At 46.2% G+C, this 15,419-nt stretch overlaps 1 protein-coding gene across 3 annotated transcripts in view; it reads left to right on the top strand.

The window, feature by feature from the left end:
* Positions 1-15,419, top strand: part of RGS22 (regulator of G protein signaling 22) — a 915,000-nt gene that overhangs the window by 597,078 nt on the left and 302,503 nt on the right. For all 3 annotated transcript variants that reach the window (XM_029591789.1, XM_029591788.1, XM_029591791.1), the window contains one exon: positions 2,847-3,009. In XM_029591789.1, coding sequence (XP_029447649.1) covers positions 2,847-3,009 — 163 coding nt within the window. The remainder of the gene's footprint in view (positions 1-2,846; positions 3,010-15,419) is intronic.

The raw sequence follows: 15,419 nt of genomic DNA, 5'->3' as shown, positions 1-15,419 counted from the left end.
CCACCTTGAGCACTATGCTCAGTTTTTGCAGTTATAATTTCATAAAGGCATTGAGAAGAGAGAAGCAGTTTAGAAAATAGCTTAAAAAATGATACAGTCCCTGCAACACAAATTCTATTAAAAGAAAAACAAAACTTAAAACACTCATAGGGGTAGATTTTCAAAGGGTTACGCATGAAACCCCGAAAACCTACCCCCTGCGCGTGCCGAGCCTATTTTGCATGGGCTTGGCGGCGTGCACAAGCCCCGGGGCTTTGAAAAAGGTGTGGGGCGGGGGGCGGTCCCAAGTCTCCGGCACAGCGGCTGTGCCAGGGGATGGCGCGCCGGCAGCTGGCCAGCGAGCGTAAGATATGCCTGCAAAAGGCAGGCGTAAAAAATAAAATAAGGTGGGGGGGATTTAGGTAGGGCTGGGGGGTGGGTTAGATAGGGGAAGGGAGGGGAAGGTGGGGGGGAGCGAAAGAAAAGTTCCCTCCAAGGCCGCTCCGATTTCGGAGCGGCCTTGGAAGGAATGGGGAAAGCCATCGGGGCTCCCCTAGGGCTCGGCGTGCACAAGTGTGCACCCCCTTTCCTGCACCGACCCCGGATTTTATAACATGCGAGCGGCAGCACGCACATGTTATAAAATTGGGTGTACATTTGTGCACGCTGGGTAGTGTGCACAAATGTACCCTGCACGCGTAGATTTAAAAATCTGCCCCATAATATATTAACTGGAGGAAAGAAGGGAAAGAGATGAGATGATTCAAATATTTTCAGACTTCAATAAAGTAAGGGAATGCAAAATTTTCCATACAAAAGTAAATTGAAGGACAAAGTATTATAATGTTTCAGGAAGGAAGGTTCAAAGGAAATAGAAAATATTTTTTACAGAGAGAGTGGTAGATGCCTAGAATAGCCTACCAGTGGAGCTAACAGCAACTAAAACCATGACAGAAGTTAAACATACTTTGGACAGACAGACTGCATTGATAAGGAGCGGTGGGGAAAAGAGTCAGAAGAATTTTGCTCAATCTTGTGAAATTTTAGAGAGTCAAATGGGAAAATACAAGACAATGGGTAGAGAATGGTGGTGGACTATATAAATCTTCCAAGAAGGTTGAGATAATCCGCATGAAGCAACTATGGTTTCAAGACTAACAGCACTGGGATAAGCTGCACAGAGCAGCTATGGATTCAAATCTAAACAGCAGTCGTGCAACTGCATCAAGACAATTGGAATAGCCTCCACATAGCAACAATGGTTAAAATGTAAATATTAATGACTATGGGGGAAACCAGATGTTTGGACAAGAGCCTCAATGGTTTCGGTAGCTATGTGGATTATTACAAAACTTTGTGATAAGGCATGGAGGGGGGCCCAGGTGTTGGATTAAGCATTGGTCTTATAACAAAGCTTGAATCAGCTTATCATCAGAGGAGGTGGAAGCCCATACTGTTACAGAAATTGGAGGTCAGAATTTAATAGGGTTCAGGTTAGATAAAAGACGTAGTGAGGAGCTGGTATTGGTTTAAGTATGAGAATTTATATGCTGATCTACTAAAAGTGGTAGAAAACTTGAGAGGTCTCTTGACTGGGCAGACTTCATAGGCCGATTTGTTTTCATTTGCAGTCATTTATGATCTTACTATATAAATAACTCAACATAATTATTGATGTTGTGGATCCACTATCAGGTACTTTCATCCATTAACTCAGGTAAAGTTTAAAAAAATCTCAAAGCATTCAGCAAAATGCTGGCAACTTGGAAGATAATTGAAGGAGCAAGGGAGAGAAGACCAAAAGAGAAAACAGGCTAAAAATAAAAAGAACTGAAATGGACAAATGAAAAGGATGAAGAAAGAAATCAGCTAGACACATATAATTCAAATTTGAAAACTATTTTATTTTCATAAGGAAAGATTAAAAATTTCAAAATATATTAACATAGTTGTTTAAAAAAACAAAAATAACTAATGTTTCTGCATCAAATGACACACTGCTTTCTATACAAGACGGTGCACATATAAGCTAAATGATGAGAGCACACAATAATTTCACTGAGGAAGAAAAGGAGGATTTCTTGGTGTGCCCTCTTTCTGCATCTACCAGCACTGGGAGGCTGAGCTCTAGAAGAAACAAGATGATGTGTTAGGGTTAGAAGTTTTTACAATTTTTGTAACTTATTTGTAAAGTTTCAGAAAGCAACACCCAAATGGAAATGACATAAATCTTAAATACATGGAGGATTCCAAATTCATATAAAATATAGTTCAAAAAATGTTCCTTTGAACATTAAATACTGCTTCAGTAGCTTCTTATTGTGCTCTGAGCCATGACTTATCCTTCCTTGTTAGTTACTTTACTGGTTGATTTTATGATTGTGTAGAGATATACAAACTTTTTCAAAATAGGAAAATTTGCAGCTTTTTTTTGCTGAATTGTCAAATCTCTTTCCAAGAAAAAGCTGAAAAAATTAGTAAGGTTTTCATAGGATCATTGATTCTGATTTCAGATTTTTAGAAAATCTGAAGGAGATATTTTTTGGAACAGCCTTGGATGTCTCAGATTTCCTTCAAATTTTATCCGAAGCCTTAGAAAATTTCATGAAATGTAGAAACCTTTCTATCATTATGTATCCCAGGTGCTGTAATGTAGCTTTTTTGGTGTATCATTAGAGAAACTATGGTATGCAGTGCGGTACCAGTATCCTCCCAGACAAGTTTGTTATGTTCACTCAATGGAAATTTGAATACTCCCAGCTGGCTCCTTTACGATTCACACAGCTCTTTGAATTTCACTGAAAATGGCAGTTGGATGCACTTAACTGTATATTATGAAGATATTTATATTTGTGTACTGCTGATAGAATGGATCTAAGCTGCTGGGAGGACATTGAACAGTTCAGAAAGATGCAACATAAGGACAAAGAAAAAAGGGAAACGAAATCTAAAGACATAAAAAAGAAATACCTAAATAAAAAGTACTTCTTTGGACCCTTTAGCCCAGCTTCAAAGGATGAGCAGGACCAGGTAACAATATGAATCAACAGCTTTTACATATCATAATTATAATTATTAAGGTCCATATTCAAAAACATTTAGCCAGCTAACAAAGAAGTTAGCTAGCTAAATGAATATTTGGGCATCTATCTGGCTAAATTCCAGCTGGCTAATAAGTTGGATGCTAGAATTTAGGGACGTAACTGGGAGGAGTTGAGTTAACCGTCTAGTTCCGATATTCAGAGTTAGCGGCATTACATAGTCGGCTAAGTCCTAATGTTAGCCAGCTATAGTTAGCCTGATAACTTGAAGAAGGCTGGCTATATTCAGTAGTGCAGCTACGGATAAGTTTATCTGGCTAACTTTGCCATCCAGACTGTTTCTGAATATGGACCTCATTATTATTGATAATGCATTTCTGTTGCAAAATAACATGCTGCACAATACCTAATAATTAAAGAGGAAGAGCTTTTTCAGGTTGTTACTGCAGAGGGAATTTAAGCAGGCCAGATTATATAACATGTTGTGGAATTTAGCTGTGATACTGGATTTAGTATACCCACTTTAGCAAAAACGGCATGGGATTCTTACTAATTTATAATTCTTATAATTCTTTAACATCTGACCTCAAAGGCAATGTTCTGTGCAGTAAAGTATTATTTTATTGAATGATAATGAATACTTTCTTACTCTGATTGTCTGGTTATAGGACATGCCCAACAGTAGCAATGGTTCTTTCATTTGAAGCTTTTGATAAGAATGAGTAGGCTAGTGGTTAGAGCAATACGTTGAGAGAAAGGGAAACCAAAGTTTCAATCTCACTTTACACACTGATGCTTCTGGTGATGCTTAAGTTACTTTGTCTCTTGCTGCCTTATGAATACATTTTCATAGGAGTTCTACAAGGAAAAATAGCATATACAAGGGTAAATAGTCTATATATGCTATTTTTAAACTTCCAACATATGCATGTATTTTCAATTTTGCACATATGGGGCAGATTTTCAAAGGGTTACTCGCGTAACCCCGAAAACCTGCTCCTGCGCACGTCGAGCCTATTTTGCATAGGCTCGGCGACGCACGCAAGCCCTGGGACTCGTGTATGTCCCAGGGCTTTGAAAAAGGGGCGGGAAGGGGTGGGGCCGGGGGGGTCCAGTGGCGGTCCCGAGTCCTCCAGCACAGTGGCTGTGCCGGGGGATGGCGTGCCGGCAGCTGGCCAGCATGCGCAAGTTACGCCTGCCAGGCGCGCAAGTTACATGCAAGTTACGCCTGCCAGGCGTAACTCCTGAAATAAAGATAGGGGGGGATTTAGGGAGGGCTGAGGGGTGGGTTAGATAGGGGAAGGGAGGGGAAGGTGGGGGGGAGCGGAAGGAAAGTTCCCTCCGAGTCCGCTCCAATTTCGGGAACAGGGAAAGCCATCGGGGCTCTCCTAGGGCTCGGCGCACGCAAGTTGCACAAGTGTGCACCCCCTTGCACGCGCCAACCCCGGATTTTATAACATGCACGTGGATGCGCGCGCATGGTATAAAATCGGGCGTACATTTGTGCACGCCGGGTAGTGCACACAAATGTAGGCCGCGCGCGCAGGTTATAAAATCTGCCCCATATTTTACCAGTGCAAAAAAAGGGACAGTTTAGGAGCATTCCGGAGGAGGAGGGTCAAAAAGTATTACAAAGGAGTTGCTATTTTATAATAGATATATGCGAAATTGCACTTGTCTGTTGTCTGCAATTTTTGGGTGGGAGGCCTGGGTGAACTGGTGGGGTTTAGGGTGGATTGCTAGAGGGTTTAGGTGAACCAGAGATGGACCGGGAGAACTGGCAGAAGTATCAGCAAACATCTGATTTCAAGTACATACATGAGTATTTTGAAATAGTATACAGATATACTTTATAAAATACATGCCTTCACATATAAATTGGGATTATTACACATACTGGTTATATTTTATCTGCACCTAAAATATATGGGGTAGATCTTTAAAAAATACGCGATCGTAGCCGCGCGTATCTTATAAAATCCGGGGTCCACGCGCGCAAGGGGGTGCACATTTGTGCAACCTGCGCGTGCCGAGCCCAGCGCACGCTGCCTGTTCCCTCCGAGGCCGCTCCGATTTCGGAGCGGCCTCGGAGGGAACTTTCCTTCACCCTCCCCCCACCTTCCCCTCCCTTCCCCTACCTAACCCACTCCCCCGGCCCTATCTAAACCCCCCCCTACCTTTGTCGGCAAAGTTATGCCTGCTGAAAGCAGGCGTAACTTTGCGCGCGCCGGCCGGCAGCCCCGCTCCGTCCTCCGGTCCCGGGGGCTGGTCCGGAGGCCTCAACCATGCCCCTGGGCCGGCGCCATGCCCCCGGGCACGCCCCCGAAATGCCGCGTCGTTTCGGGAACGCCCCCGGACATGCCCCCTCCCGCACCTTTTCGAAAGCCCCGGGACTTACGCGCGCCGGCGGCCTATGCAAAATTTACGAGCGCAGGCCTTTGAAAATCCGCCCCTATGTACGGAGAAAATAGAGAAAGTAATGCGCTTTTATTACATTGCAAATATTTGCACATACTGAAGCATATGCAGGTATTTTCAGAACAGAACTACATGGTATTCGATTAACTGGTCAACTCCCGCTACACAGTTTATAAGATACTAGGGTAAATTTCTGTGCTTCCCCTTATGCAAATAAAATCAATACCAATGAGATGATTCTTTTGGTGTTTCATCGCAGGCCACGATAGTCAGAGAGAGAGAGAGAGAGAGAGAGAGAGAGAGAGAGAGAGAGAGAGAGAGAGAGAGAGAGAGAGAGAGAGAGAGAGAGAGAGAGAGAGAGAGAGAGAGAGACTTACTATAGTGCCTATGCCCTAGACAGGTATTTGAATCCCTATGGGAGGGCCACCTACTGACTCGGGGTGGGGATTAGGCATGAGCGTCGGGGGTTGGGGGCCACTTTCGCATTCCACATGAGACGTACGGACAGAACAGTGGTCTCTAGTGCAGATTTGCTGGCCGTCGGAGTGAGGAAACTCACTTCAAGAAGAGATTTGGGCAACATTCTCTCCACCTAGCTTGTTGTTGCCCAGGTAGAGTGTCCATCAAGGTGTTGAGAAGGCAGAGTTGGGGAGAGGAAAGTATTTATGCACATACATGCAGAAAATTAAACCTGCTTGGGGGCAGGCATAACTTCCTGCACTTATGTCTACACATGTACTGGCACAACTCAGAAGTTTGAAAATTTTGGTGAAAGTCTACAACTAATTTGTATCCGCAGACATTAGCCATAATTGGGTTGCTGAAAATAACTCTAATTACATAAGAAACTGACATATTGGGTTAGTCCGAAGGTCCATCAAGCCCAGCATCCTGTTTCCAACAGTGTCTAATCCAGGTTTCAAGTACCTGGCAGGATCCAAAACAGTAAATAGATCCCATACTATTAATGCCATTAGTAAGTAGTGGCTATTCCCTAAGTGGTAGATTTTCAAAGGGTTACGGGCGTAACCCCGAAAACTTGCCCCTGCACATGCCGAGCCTATTTTGCATAGGCTCGGCGGCGCACACAAGTCCCGGGATGCCCTTATGTCCCAGGGCTTTGAAAAAGGGGCGAGAAGGGGGCGGGGTTGTGGGTGTGGTGCCGATCCAGGAGCGGTCCCGAGTCCTCCGGCACAGTGGCTGTGCCAGAGGCTCACGCAAGATACGCCTGCAAGAGGCAGGCGTAAGAAAGAAAATAAGGTGGGGGAGATTTAGGTAGGGCTGGGGGGGTGGGTTAGATAGGGGAAGGGAGGGAAAGGAGGAGCCATCAGGGCTTCCCTAGGGCTCAGCACGCGGAAGGGCTGGTAGCGAGCACAAATGTATCCCGTGCGCATAGGATTAAAAATCTGCTCCTAAGTCAACTTGATTAATACAGTTTATGATTTTTCCAGGAACTTGTTCAAACCTTTTTAAACGAAGCTACACCAACTGCCTTAACCACATCCTCTGACAATGAATTCCAGAGCTTAATTGTGCATTGAGTGAAAAAGAATTTTCTCTGATTTGTTATAAATCTGCTACTTGCTAACTTCATGGAGTGCCCTCTAGTCCTTGAATTATTTGGAAGAGCAAATAATTCACATTTACCCATTCTGGTCCTATCATGATTTTTTTTTTATTTTATTTTATTTTTATTGAATTTAACACAATTTTTCCATAGTATTCACTATACAGAAATATTTGGGTAACATACAGAGTAGTCAAATCAAATATATTCAGTACTTAACATTATTTAAGTTTAAACATGAATATATAAATCAATAATAACAAAATTTAACATAATGTTAAGTTGAAAACTTCTTCCCAAAATATAATAAGAACATTGGGAGACCAAGAAAAGAAAAAAAGGGGCAGTATTAAAGAAAAGAAATACATTATTTCTGCACAGTTCCACACACTATTACTTCAATTGCCAACCCCAGGTAGAGACCCTATGAATGAGTGTCCAGAAAAAGATGAAATCGTTCTGGTTCATTGAAAATGTATCTTGAATTATGATATATTTTCAAACACTTAGATGGAAAACGAAGATGATATTTGGCATTCCTAGATATAACCTCATTCCGCATACTCAGAAACTTTTTTTTTTCTTTCCTGCGTCACTTTCATTATGTCAGGAAATACACAAATTTGTTGGCCAAAAAATTCTTGCTTCTGATTTCGAAATGCTAATCTCAGCACAGTGTCTCTCTCGGTAACAAATACAAAGGTGACCAAAAGTGTAGCTCTAGTATCAACAATTATTTCCTGAGACATTTCAAGTATAGCTGATAGATTCAGCATAGAATCATTCAATATATCAGCTTTCCCTTCACCTTTAGAGGGAATATAAAATTTTTTTGAAATTGCAGGAACTGCTTGTTCAGGAAATTTAAGAATGTTAATTAAATAACTCTTAAACATATCTCTCGCTGAATCCATCAGGCCGCTGTCCCCCCTGTGGGGGCAGCGTGTCTGTTATGGGGTGGGCTCTGGCCAGGATGGAATGATAAATTCTGGATGAGCCTGAATTTTCCTTTTTCTTTCTTGGGACTTACTGCCAATGGTGAGATGAACATGTTCTGAAAAGGTTGTTGCACGAAGGGACCAGCCATCCTTCCGAGTGACAGTTCCGTTTCTAACTTTTCCTGAACTATGCCTTCCTGCTTAGTTGCTGATGGTGCATTGCCGGCTTTTACACCCTGTATCTGGCCCTGAAATGGGATTATGAACTCCTCTTTAAATCCTTGCGTTATCTTTTCTGCCTTCTCCTTGTTCGGGTATAGTTCTAGCCATTGTTTCATTGCCTCCAGTTGAACTGGTGATAGCGATTTATCAAACTGCTGATCCTCATATTGCTTTAGCCTTACTTTCCGCCGTTGTTCTTTTTGGGCATTTTATCATTGGGTGTGGGACTGTGCAATTAGAGCAAGCATGTTTAAATTTGCAGTCTTGAAACGCGCATTCTTACAGAAGAAGCAGGATGGTAGTCCTCACATATAGGTGACATCATCAGGATGGAGCCCAATCATGGTAAAGTTCTGTCAAAGTTTCCAGAACTTTGATTGGCCCCTACTGGGCATGCCCAGCATGGCACCAACCCTGAAGCCAGCAGGGGTTCCCCTACAGTCTTCTTTTTTCCGCGCAGCAGTAGCCTCGCGGTAAAGGAGCTCTGAAGAGATTCCTGACAGGAATTTTCCTCACGGAATTACTAAAAGTTAAATTGCTCCACAGGGGTCCCTCCTCTAACTTTTCTCAGTCCGCGGTACTCTGGTAAGTTTTTACCCATTTCCCATCGATTACCATCGAGTTTGGCCCTCGCGGCCTACTGGCCGTCAACCGTAACACGGCTCGAATTTTTTCCATGGCCATGGCGTCGGGGTTTCATCAGTGCCCGGACTGTACTACCACCATGTCTATCACAGACTCCCATAAAGTCTGTGTAATGTGCCTAGGACGTGAGCACGATGTCTTGACCTGCATCAAATGTGCCCTAATGACACCGAAAGGTCGCAAGGCCAGAATGGAGAAGATGGAACTTCTCTTCCGTGTTCAAACCCCGACTCCATCCATTGCATCGACGTCGTCAGAACTGGCACCGTCCACTTCACGCCAGCATCGACCACCGACTGGTGATCGACTGGCATCGATGACTTCTCGGCCATCGACACCCTCTACTCCCCCTCAGGATCGAGGGGATCACAGAGAGAAACATCGCTATCGACACCGTAAGACTTGGACCATCGAGTGAGCGAAATCATTGACCTCGCCATCGTTCGAGCCACTGTCGAAGAAACCCCATCCAAGAAAGGCACCGACCATTCCTGCGACCGGGTCACCGAGGCAACCCTCACCCAATGACTCCGCCTTTAATGGTGATCCCTCCGGCTATGCCTCTGCCTCCTTCTTCTGTTCCGGAGCTGGGGCTGCTTGCTCCAGGTCTCCGAGAAGAGCTGGACCGGATGGTTCAGGAGGCCATTGACAAGGTGATGCAACGTCTTCAGGTTCCTCTGGCACCGACACCGGCACCGCCTGTGGAACCGATCATCGACCTGATTCCGGCAGCGCTGGCAACGCTGCTATCCAGGATAGAAGCGCTTATGGCCGCTTTTCCATCGATGGATCCCGGGTCTCCGATGGCTCCGATGCCCTCCCCACTGACAGCATCATCGGGAGGAGAAACACCGTTCTGCATCCCTCCATCGGGAGTTCTGCCTCAGCCATCGATGCCAATATGTCCCTCACCACCGACCCATCCATCGGTGCCAATACGTCCGTCAGCGCCACCGAGTCATCCATCGATGCCCTCGATGTCTGCACCGATGCCTTCGATGCCATCATCGGTGCCTCTGATAATTCCTCCGATTCCTTCAGAGCCTAGACCGGGACCTTCAGGTATCCAACCACCCTGTCCCCCTCTGGTTCTAAGAGGGACGGGTGCTGATCCTTATGATACCTGGGCTGATGATACCTCAACAGATACCGATGATTTACCTTCACCACCTTCACCCACTGAGAGTAGTAAGCGTTCTCCTCCAGAGGACCTCTCCTTTATAAACTGTGAAGGAAATGTCTGAATTGGTTCCCTTCCAATTTCAGATGGAACAGGATGATAGGCACCAGATGATGGAGTTGCTCCAATTCCTGGATGCCCCCAAGGTAATCACCTCTATTCCCATCCATCAGGTCCTTTTTGATCTCCTCAAGAAGAACTGGGAACATCCTGGATCAATTGCTCCAGTACACAGGAAAGCTGACACTACCTATATGGTGCAGTCAGCCCCAGGTTTTCAAAAATCACAGCTTGATCACGACTCGGTCGTGGTAGAGTCTGCACAAAAGAGGGTGAAAAGATCAAAGCCTCACTCATCTGTTCCTCCTGGAAAGCAACAGAAGTTCCTAGATAACATTGGTCGCTGAGTATTCCAAGGGGCCATGCTCATCTCTCGAATTGCTGCCTATCAGCTTTATATGACCCAATATAACAGGGTCATTTTTAAGCAAATACAGGACTTTTCAGACTCCCTGCCTCAGCAATTTCAAGAACAATTACAAACCCTAGTAAATAAGGGTTTTGAGGCAGGCAAGCATGAGTTTAGAACATCTTATAACATTTTTGAAACTTCTACCAGAGTGTCTGCAGCTGCTATTTCGGCAAGACGGTGGGCCTGGCTCAAGTCTTCTGACCTTCGCCCAGAAGTACAAGACCAGTTATCCAACCTGCCTTGTGTCGGAGATAATCTGTTTGGCGAACAGATTCAACGGATGGTGGCAGAATTAAAGGACCATCATGAGACCCTAAGACAGCTCTCTTTGATGCCTTCCGACTTCTCCTCAAAACAGCCCTTCAGAAATGACTCTAAGAAGTCATTCTTCCGCCTGAAGAAGTCTTACCCGCCACCAACCAGATCCCGTGCCACGAGACCTTATCAAAAACCGAAGTCTCGTCAAGCCCATAAACAAAAACCACAAGCAGCTCCTCAACCAGGTCCTGCTTCAGGTTTTTGACTTCCACCTAGAGAGCAGCAGCCTGATTCCTCTGTCGCACATACCAGTGGGAGGTCAATTGTGCCACTTTCACAACATGTGGCATTCAATCACATCCAACCAATGGGTATTGGCAATCATTGCTCAGGGTTAAGATCTGAACTTTCTCGCCCTGCCACCGGACTCCCCACCTCTACAGACGTGGAGAACATCCAAACACTCCATTCTTCTGGATCAAGAGGTTTCCCTCTTTCTCCAGTCAAGAGCAATAGAACCCGTTCCATACTCTCAGCAAGGCCTAGGTTTCTATTCCTGGTACTTCCTAATCCCCAAAAAATCAGGAGGCGTCCGTCCTATTCTGGACTTATGGGCCCTCAACAAGTACCTCCAGCAAGAAAAGTTCAAGGTGGTCATCTTGGGATCGCTTCTACCTCTTCTACAAAGAGGAGACTGGCTCTGATCTCTGGACCTCCAGGACACATACACTCATATTTATTTATTTATTTATTTATTTAATAACTTTTATATACCGGCATTAGAGAGGCACATCATGCCGGTTCACATATTAACAAAAGCGAAGGAAATACATTATAACAGGGAAAGTAAGTCTGGTTAGTGCAATAGAAAAGCCGGAAAAGGGGGAAACTACAACTGGAGAACAATTAAAACAACTGATAAATATGTATTTAAAATAAATAATAATTGCAAGTTCTAATATAAGAGGCTACATAATGATATGTTAATATAAAGGGAGAGGTGCAGGTGAGCACCAGCATGGAAGGCAACATGTTAGAAAAGGACAGGGGGAAGGGGCTGGGACAGGGGGGTGTGTTACAAAAGGGCGATAAGTCCAGCTCATCGCAAGTACCTGAGGTTCCTAGTAGGCCCCAAGCACTATCAATACCGAGTGCTTCCATTTGGCCTAGCGTCTGCACCACGAGTCTTTACAAAATGTTTCGTAGTTGTCGCAGCCTTCCTCAGGACACAAGGTGTTCACGTCTACCCCTATCTGGACGACTGGTTAATCAGGGCTCCCACTCAGGAAGTTGCTCTGTCGTCCCGCAATCTAACCTTACACACTCTAATTTCGTTAGGATTTCTCGTCAATTATGACAAATCCTACTTAGTCCCATCTCAAACCTTGTTGTTCATTGGGGCAGACTTGGACACCTTACAGGCAAAGGATTTCCTGCCTCGACAACGAGCACTGACTCTTGTATCTCTTCCTCACCAGCTGCAGTCTCAGCACTCTGCGACTGCACGCCAATTTCTCGTCCTCCTGGGACACATGGCGTCCTCAGTCCATGTCACACCAATGGCCCGCTTGGCCATGAGACTCATGCACTGGACTCTGAGGTCTCAATGGACCCAAGCTATTCAGCCTCTGTTGGCCATTATCCACGTCACCGACTCACTCCGTCTGTCTCTCGCCTGGTGGAAAAATTAGACCAATCTCCTCCAGGGATTGCCCTTCCAGGTTCCAAATCCTCAAATCATTTTCACCACCGACGCTTCCAACCTCGGGTGGGGAGCCCACGTAGCCGATCTGCAGACACAAGGCTCTTGGTATCCAGAGGAAGCCAAACACCAAGTAAATTTTTTGGAGCTTCGAGCAATCAGATATGCTCTCAGGGCTTTTCAGGATCGCCTATCAAATCAGGTCATCCTGATTCAGACGGACAACCAGGTGGCCATGTGGTACATCAACAAGCAGGGAGGTACGGGCTCCTTCCTTCTGTGTCAGGAAGCTGCACAGATTTGGGCGGAAGCTCTCTCCCATTTGATGTACCTCAAGGCCACCTACTTACCGGGAGTGGACAATGTGCTGGCAGACAAGCTGAGTCGCGTCTTTCACCCGCACGAGTCTCTCAACCCCTCAGTACTGAACTCCATTTTTCAACAATGGGGATATCCTCGAATAGACCTCTTTGTGTCCCCACAAAACCGCAAAGTGGAAAACTACTGCTCTCTCATTCGTAGCAAACTCTCTCGACCCAGAGACGCATTCTCCCTCTCGTGGGCAACTGGTCTGCTCTATGCATTCCCTCCACTTCCTCTTCTCTCAAAGACTCTTATTTATTTATTTATTTATTTAAGAGTTTTTTATATACCGGGGCACGTTAAAAACATCACCCCGGTTCACAGTGTAACGTAACGTAGCAACGGGCTTTACAATAATTTAGAGTAGATAAACATAGGTAATGTAGCAACAGGCTTTACAATAATTTAGAGTAGATAAACATAGGTAAACATTATTTAGATTTACAGCTATTCACAAGGTGTCAGGTCTTTAACTATTCACAAAGGTGTCAGGTATATGGTATTGGAGGGGAGAGGGAGGATGGGGGTGTTGGGGTGGGAGTAGGAGGAGGAGGGTGGGAGGGGGGGTACAGTGATGTGGGGGGGAAGAGGGGGGTAATGGTTGTTAAGTTCAGGGGGGCGTGTCAGTCGAGGGTCGTATCTTTAGTCGGGGTATGCTAGTTTGAAGAGCCAGGTTTTCAGATTCTGTTTGAATTTTTTATGGCAAGGTTCCTGGCGTAGGTGGGGTGGCATTTTGTTCCATTGGGATGTGCCTGCTATAATGAATGATCTTTCTCTGATTGAGGCATGTTTGATGACTTTGGGGGAGGGTGTCAGGAGTTTGGCTTGATGCTGTTTTCTAGTAGGTCTGGTTGTGTTGTGAAGTTGGTTGTTCTCTTGTGAAGTTACATCAGGACAAGGGAACCATGATCCTGATAGCACCTCACTGGCCACGCCAAGTGTGATTTCCAATACTTCAGGATCTCTCCATCCGCAGGCACATTCCCTTGGGAAAGGACCCGCTTCTGATCACTCAGAATAACGGGAGCCTACGCCATCCCAATCTTCATGCCTTATCCCTGACGGCATGGATGTTGAAAGGTTAATCCTTCAATCACTTAACCTTTCTGAACCAGTTTCCCGTGACTTGATTGCTTCATGGAAGCCTTCCACGAGAAAATCTTACTCCTACAAATGGAAAAGGTTCACGTCATGGTGCTCTTCTCAGTCCCTTGACCCCCTTTCCTGTCCAATCCCGAAGTTTCTGGACTATCTCTGGCATCTATCTGAATCAGGTCTAAAGACTTCTTCCATCAGAATGCATGTCAGTGCGGTAGCTGCCTTCCATAAAGGTGTCGGGGATGTCCCTATATCAGTACAACCCCTTGTAACACGCTTTTTGAAGGGCTTGCTCCATATTAAGCCTCCACTACGTCCTCCAGCCCCTTCTTGGGACCTTAATCTGGTTTTGGGTGTTGCGGTTCTGACCGTGAGCACCACGGCCAGGCCCTTACCTCCAGGCTCCCGGACCTGCTCCCACTTCCAGAGGCCTGGGTTGCGGCCTGTTTGGCGGCGTCCCCGCTGGGGCTGCGCCGCTGCGAGGTCTCCCTTGGACGCCCGGCTCCTAGGTGCGTGTGCGCTCCACTTGGGCGCTTTTCTAGGCCGTTTCCCGCCAGTGGTGACTCTGCCCAACTCCTGACGTCAGATGCCGCGGCCTTCATAAGCCAGCCGCGGTCATCCAGTCTTTGCCTTGCAACGGGTTAGCCTCCCAGTTTACTGTTGTGCTGTGCCTCGGAGTGACTTGCTTCATTGCTCCATTCCTGCTACAGTACCTGCTTGGTTCCTGCCTGCCTGCTACAGTACCTGCTTGGTTCCTACTGGCTTGCTACAGTACCTGCTTGGATCCTGCCTGCCTGCTACAGTGCCTGCTTAGTTCCTGCCTGGTTCCAGTACCCGAATCCTGCTACAGTTCCTGCCTGGTTCCAGTACCCGAATCCTGCTACAGTTCCTGCCTGGTTCCGGTACCCGAGTCTTGCTACAGTTTCTGCCTGGTTCCAGAACCTGAGCCCAGTTACAGTATTGCTACTGTCCTAGTCTGCTTCCAGTTACCTGTCCTGATCCATAACCCGCCTAAGTCCCAGCGGCCGGGCCCCTACGGGCTCCTCCCGGGGGGGGCTTCGGCTTCCAGGGTGAAGCCACCTAAGTCCCAGCAGCCAGGCCCCTATGGGCTCCTCCCGGGGGGGGGGCTTCAGCTTCCAGGGTGAAGCCACCTAAGTCCCAGCAGTTGGGCTCCTACGTGCTCCTCCCAGGGGAGTACCAGCTTCCAGGGTGAAGATCATCTACGTCCTGCCTGAACATCTGCCTCCCGGCCTGCTATTCATTAGAGACATTGACCACCTTTCCCAGTCTCCAACAGGTCGGCCCAAGGGTCCACTAAACAGAGACTCCCATAACATTGGGTCGGCTCAAGAAACCACCGGTCGAGCCTCTTCACTCCTGTGACCTTCGATATTTCACATGGAAAGTGATTTTCCTTTTGGCTATCACTTCAGCTCGCAGAGTTAGTGAATTGCAGGCTCTAGTTACCTAGCCGCCTTACACTAAACTTCTGCAGGACCGGGCGATACTGCGCACTCACCCTAAATTCTTACCTAA

The sequence above is a fragment of the Rhinatrema bivittatum genome, chromosome 2 (genome assembly GCF_901001135.1).
Source record: "Rhinatrema bivittatum chromosome 2, aRhiBiv1.1, whole genome shotgun sequence".
NCBI classification, from domain to species: Eukaryota; Metazoa; Chordata; class Amphibia; order Gymnophiona; family Rhinatrematidae; genus Rhinatrema; species Rhinatrema bivittatum.
Note: the sequence above shows the minus strand (reverse complement) of the source record. Positions and strands in the feature narration are given on the sequence as shown.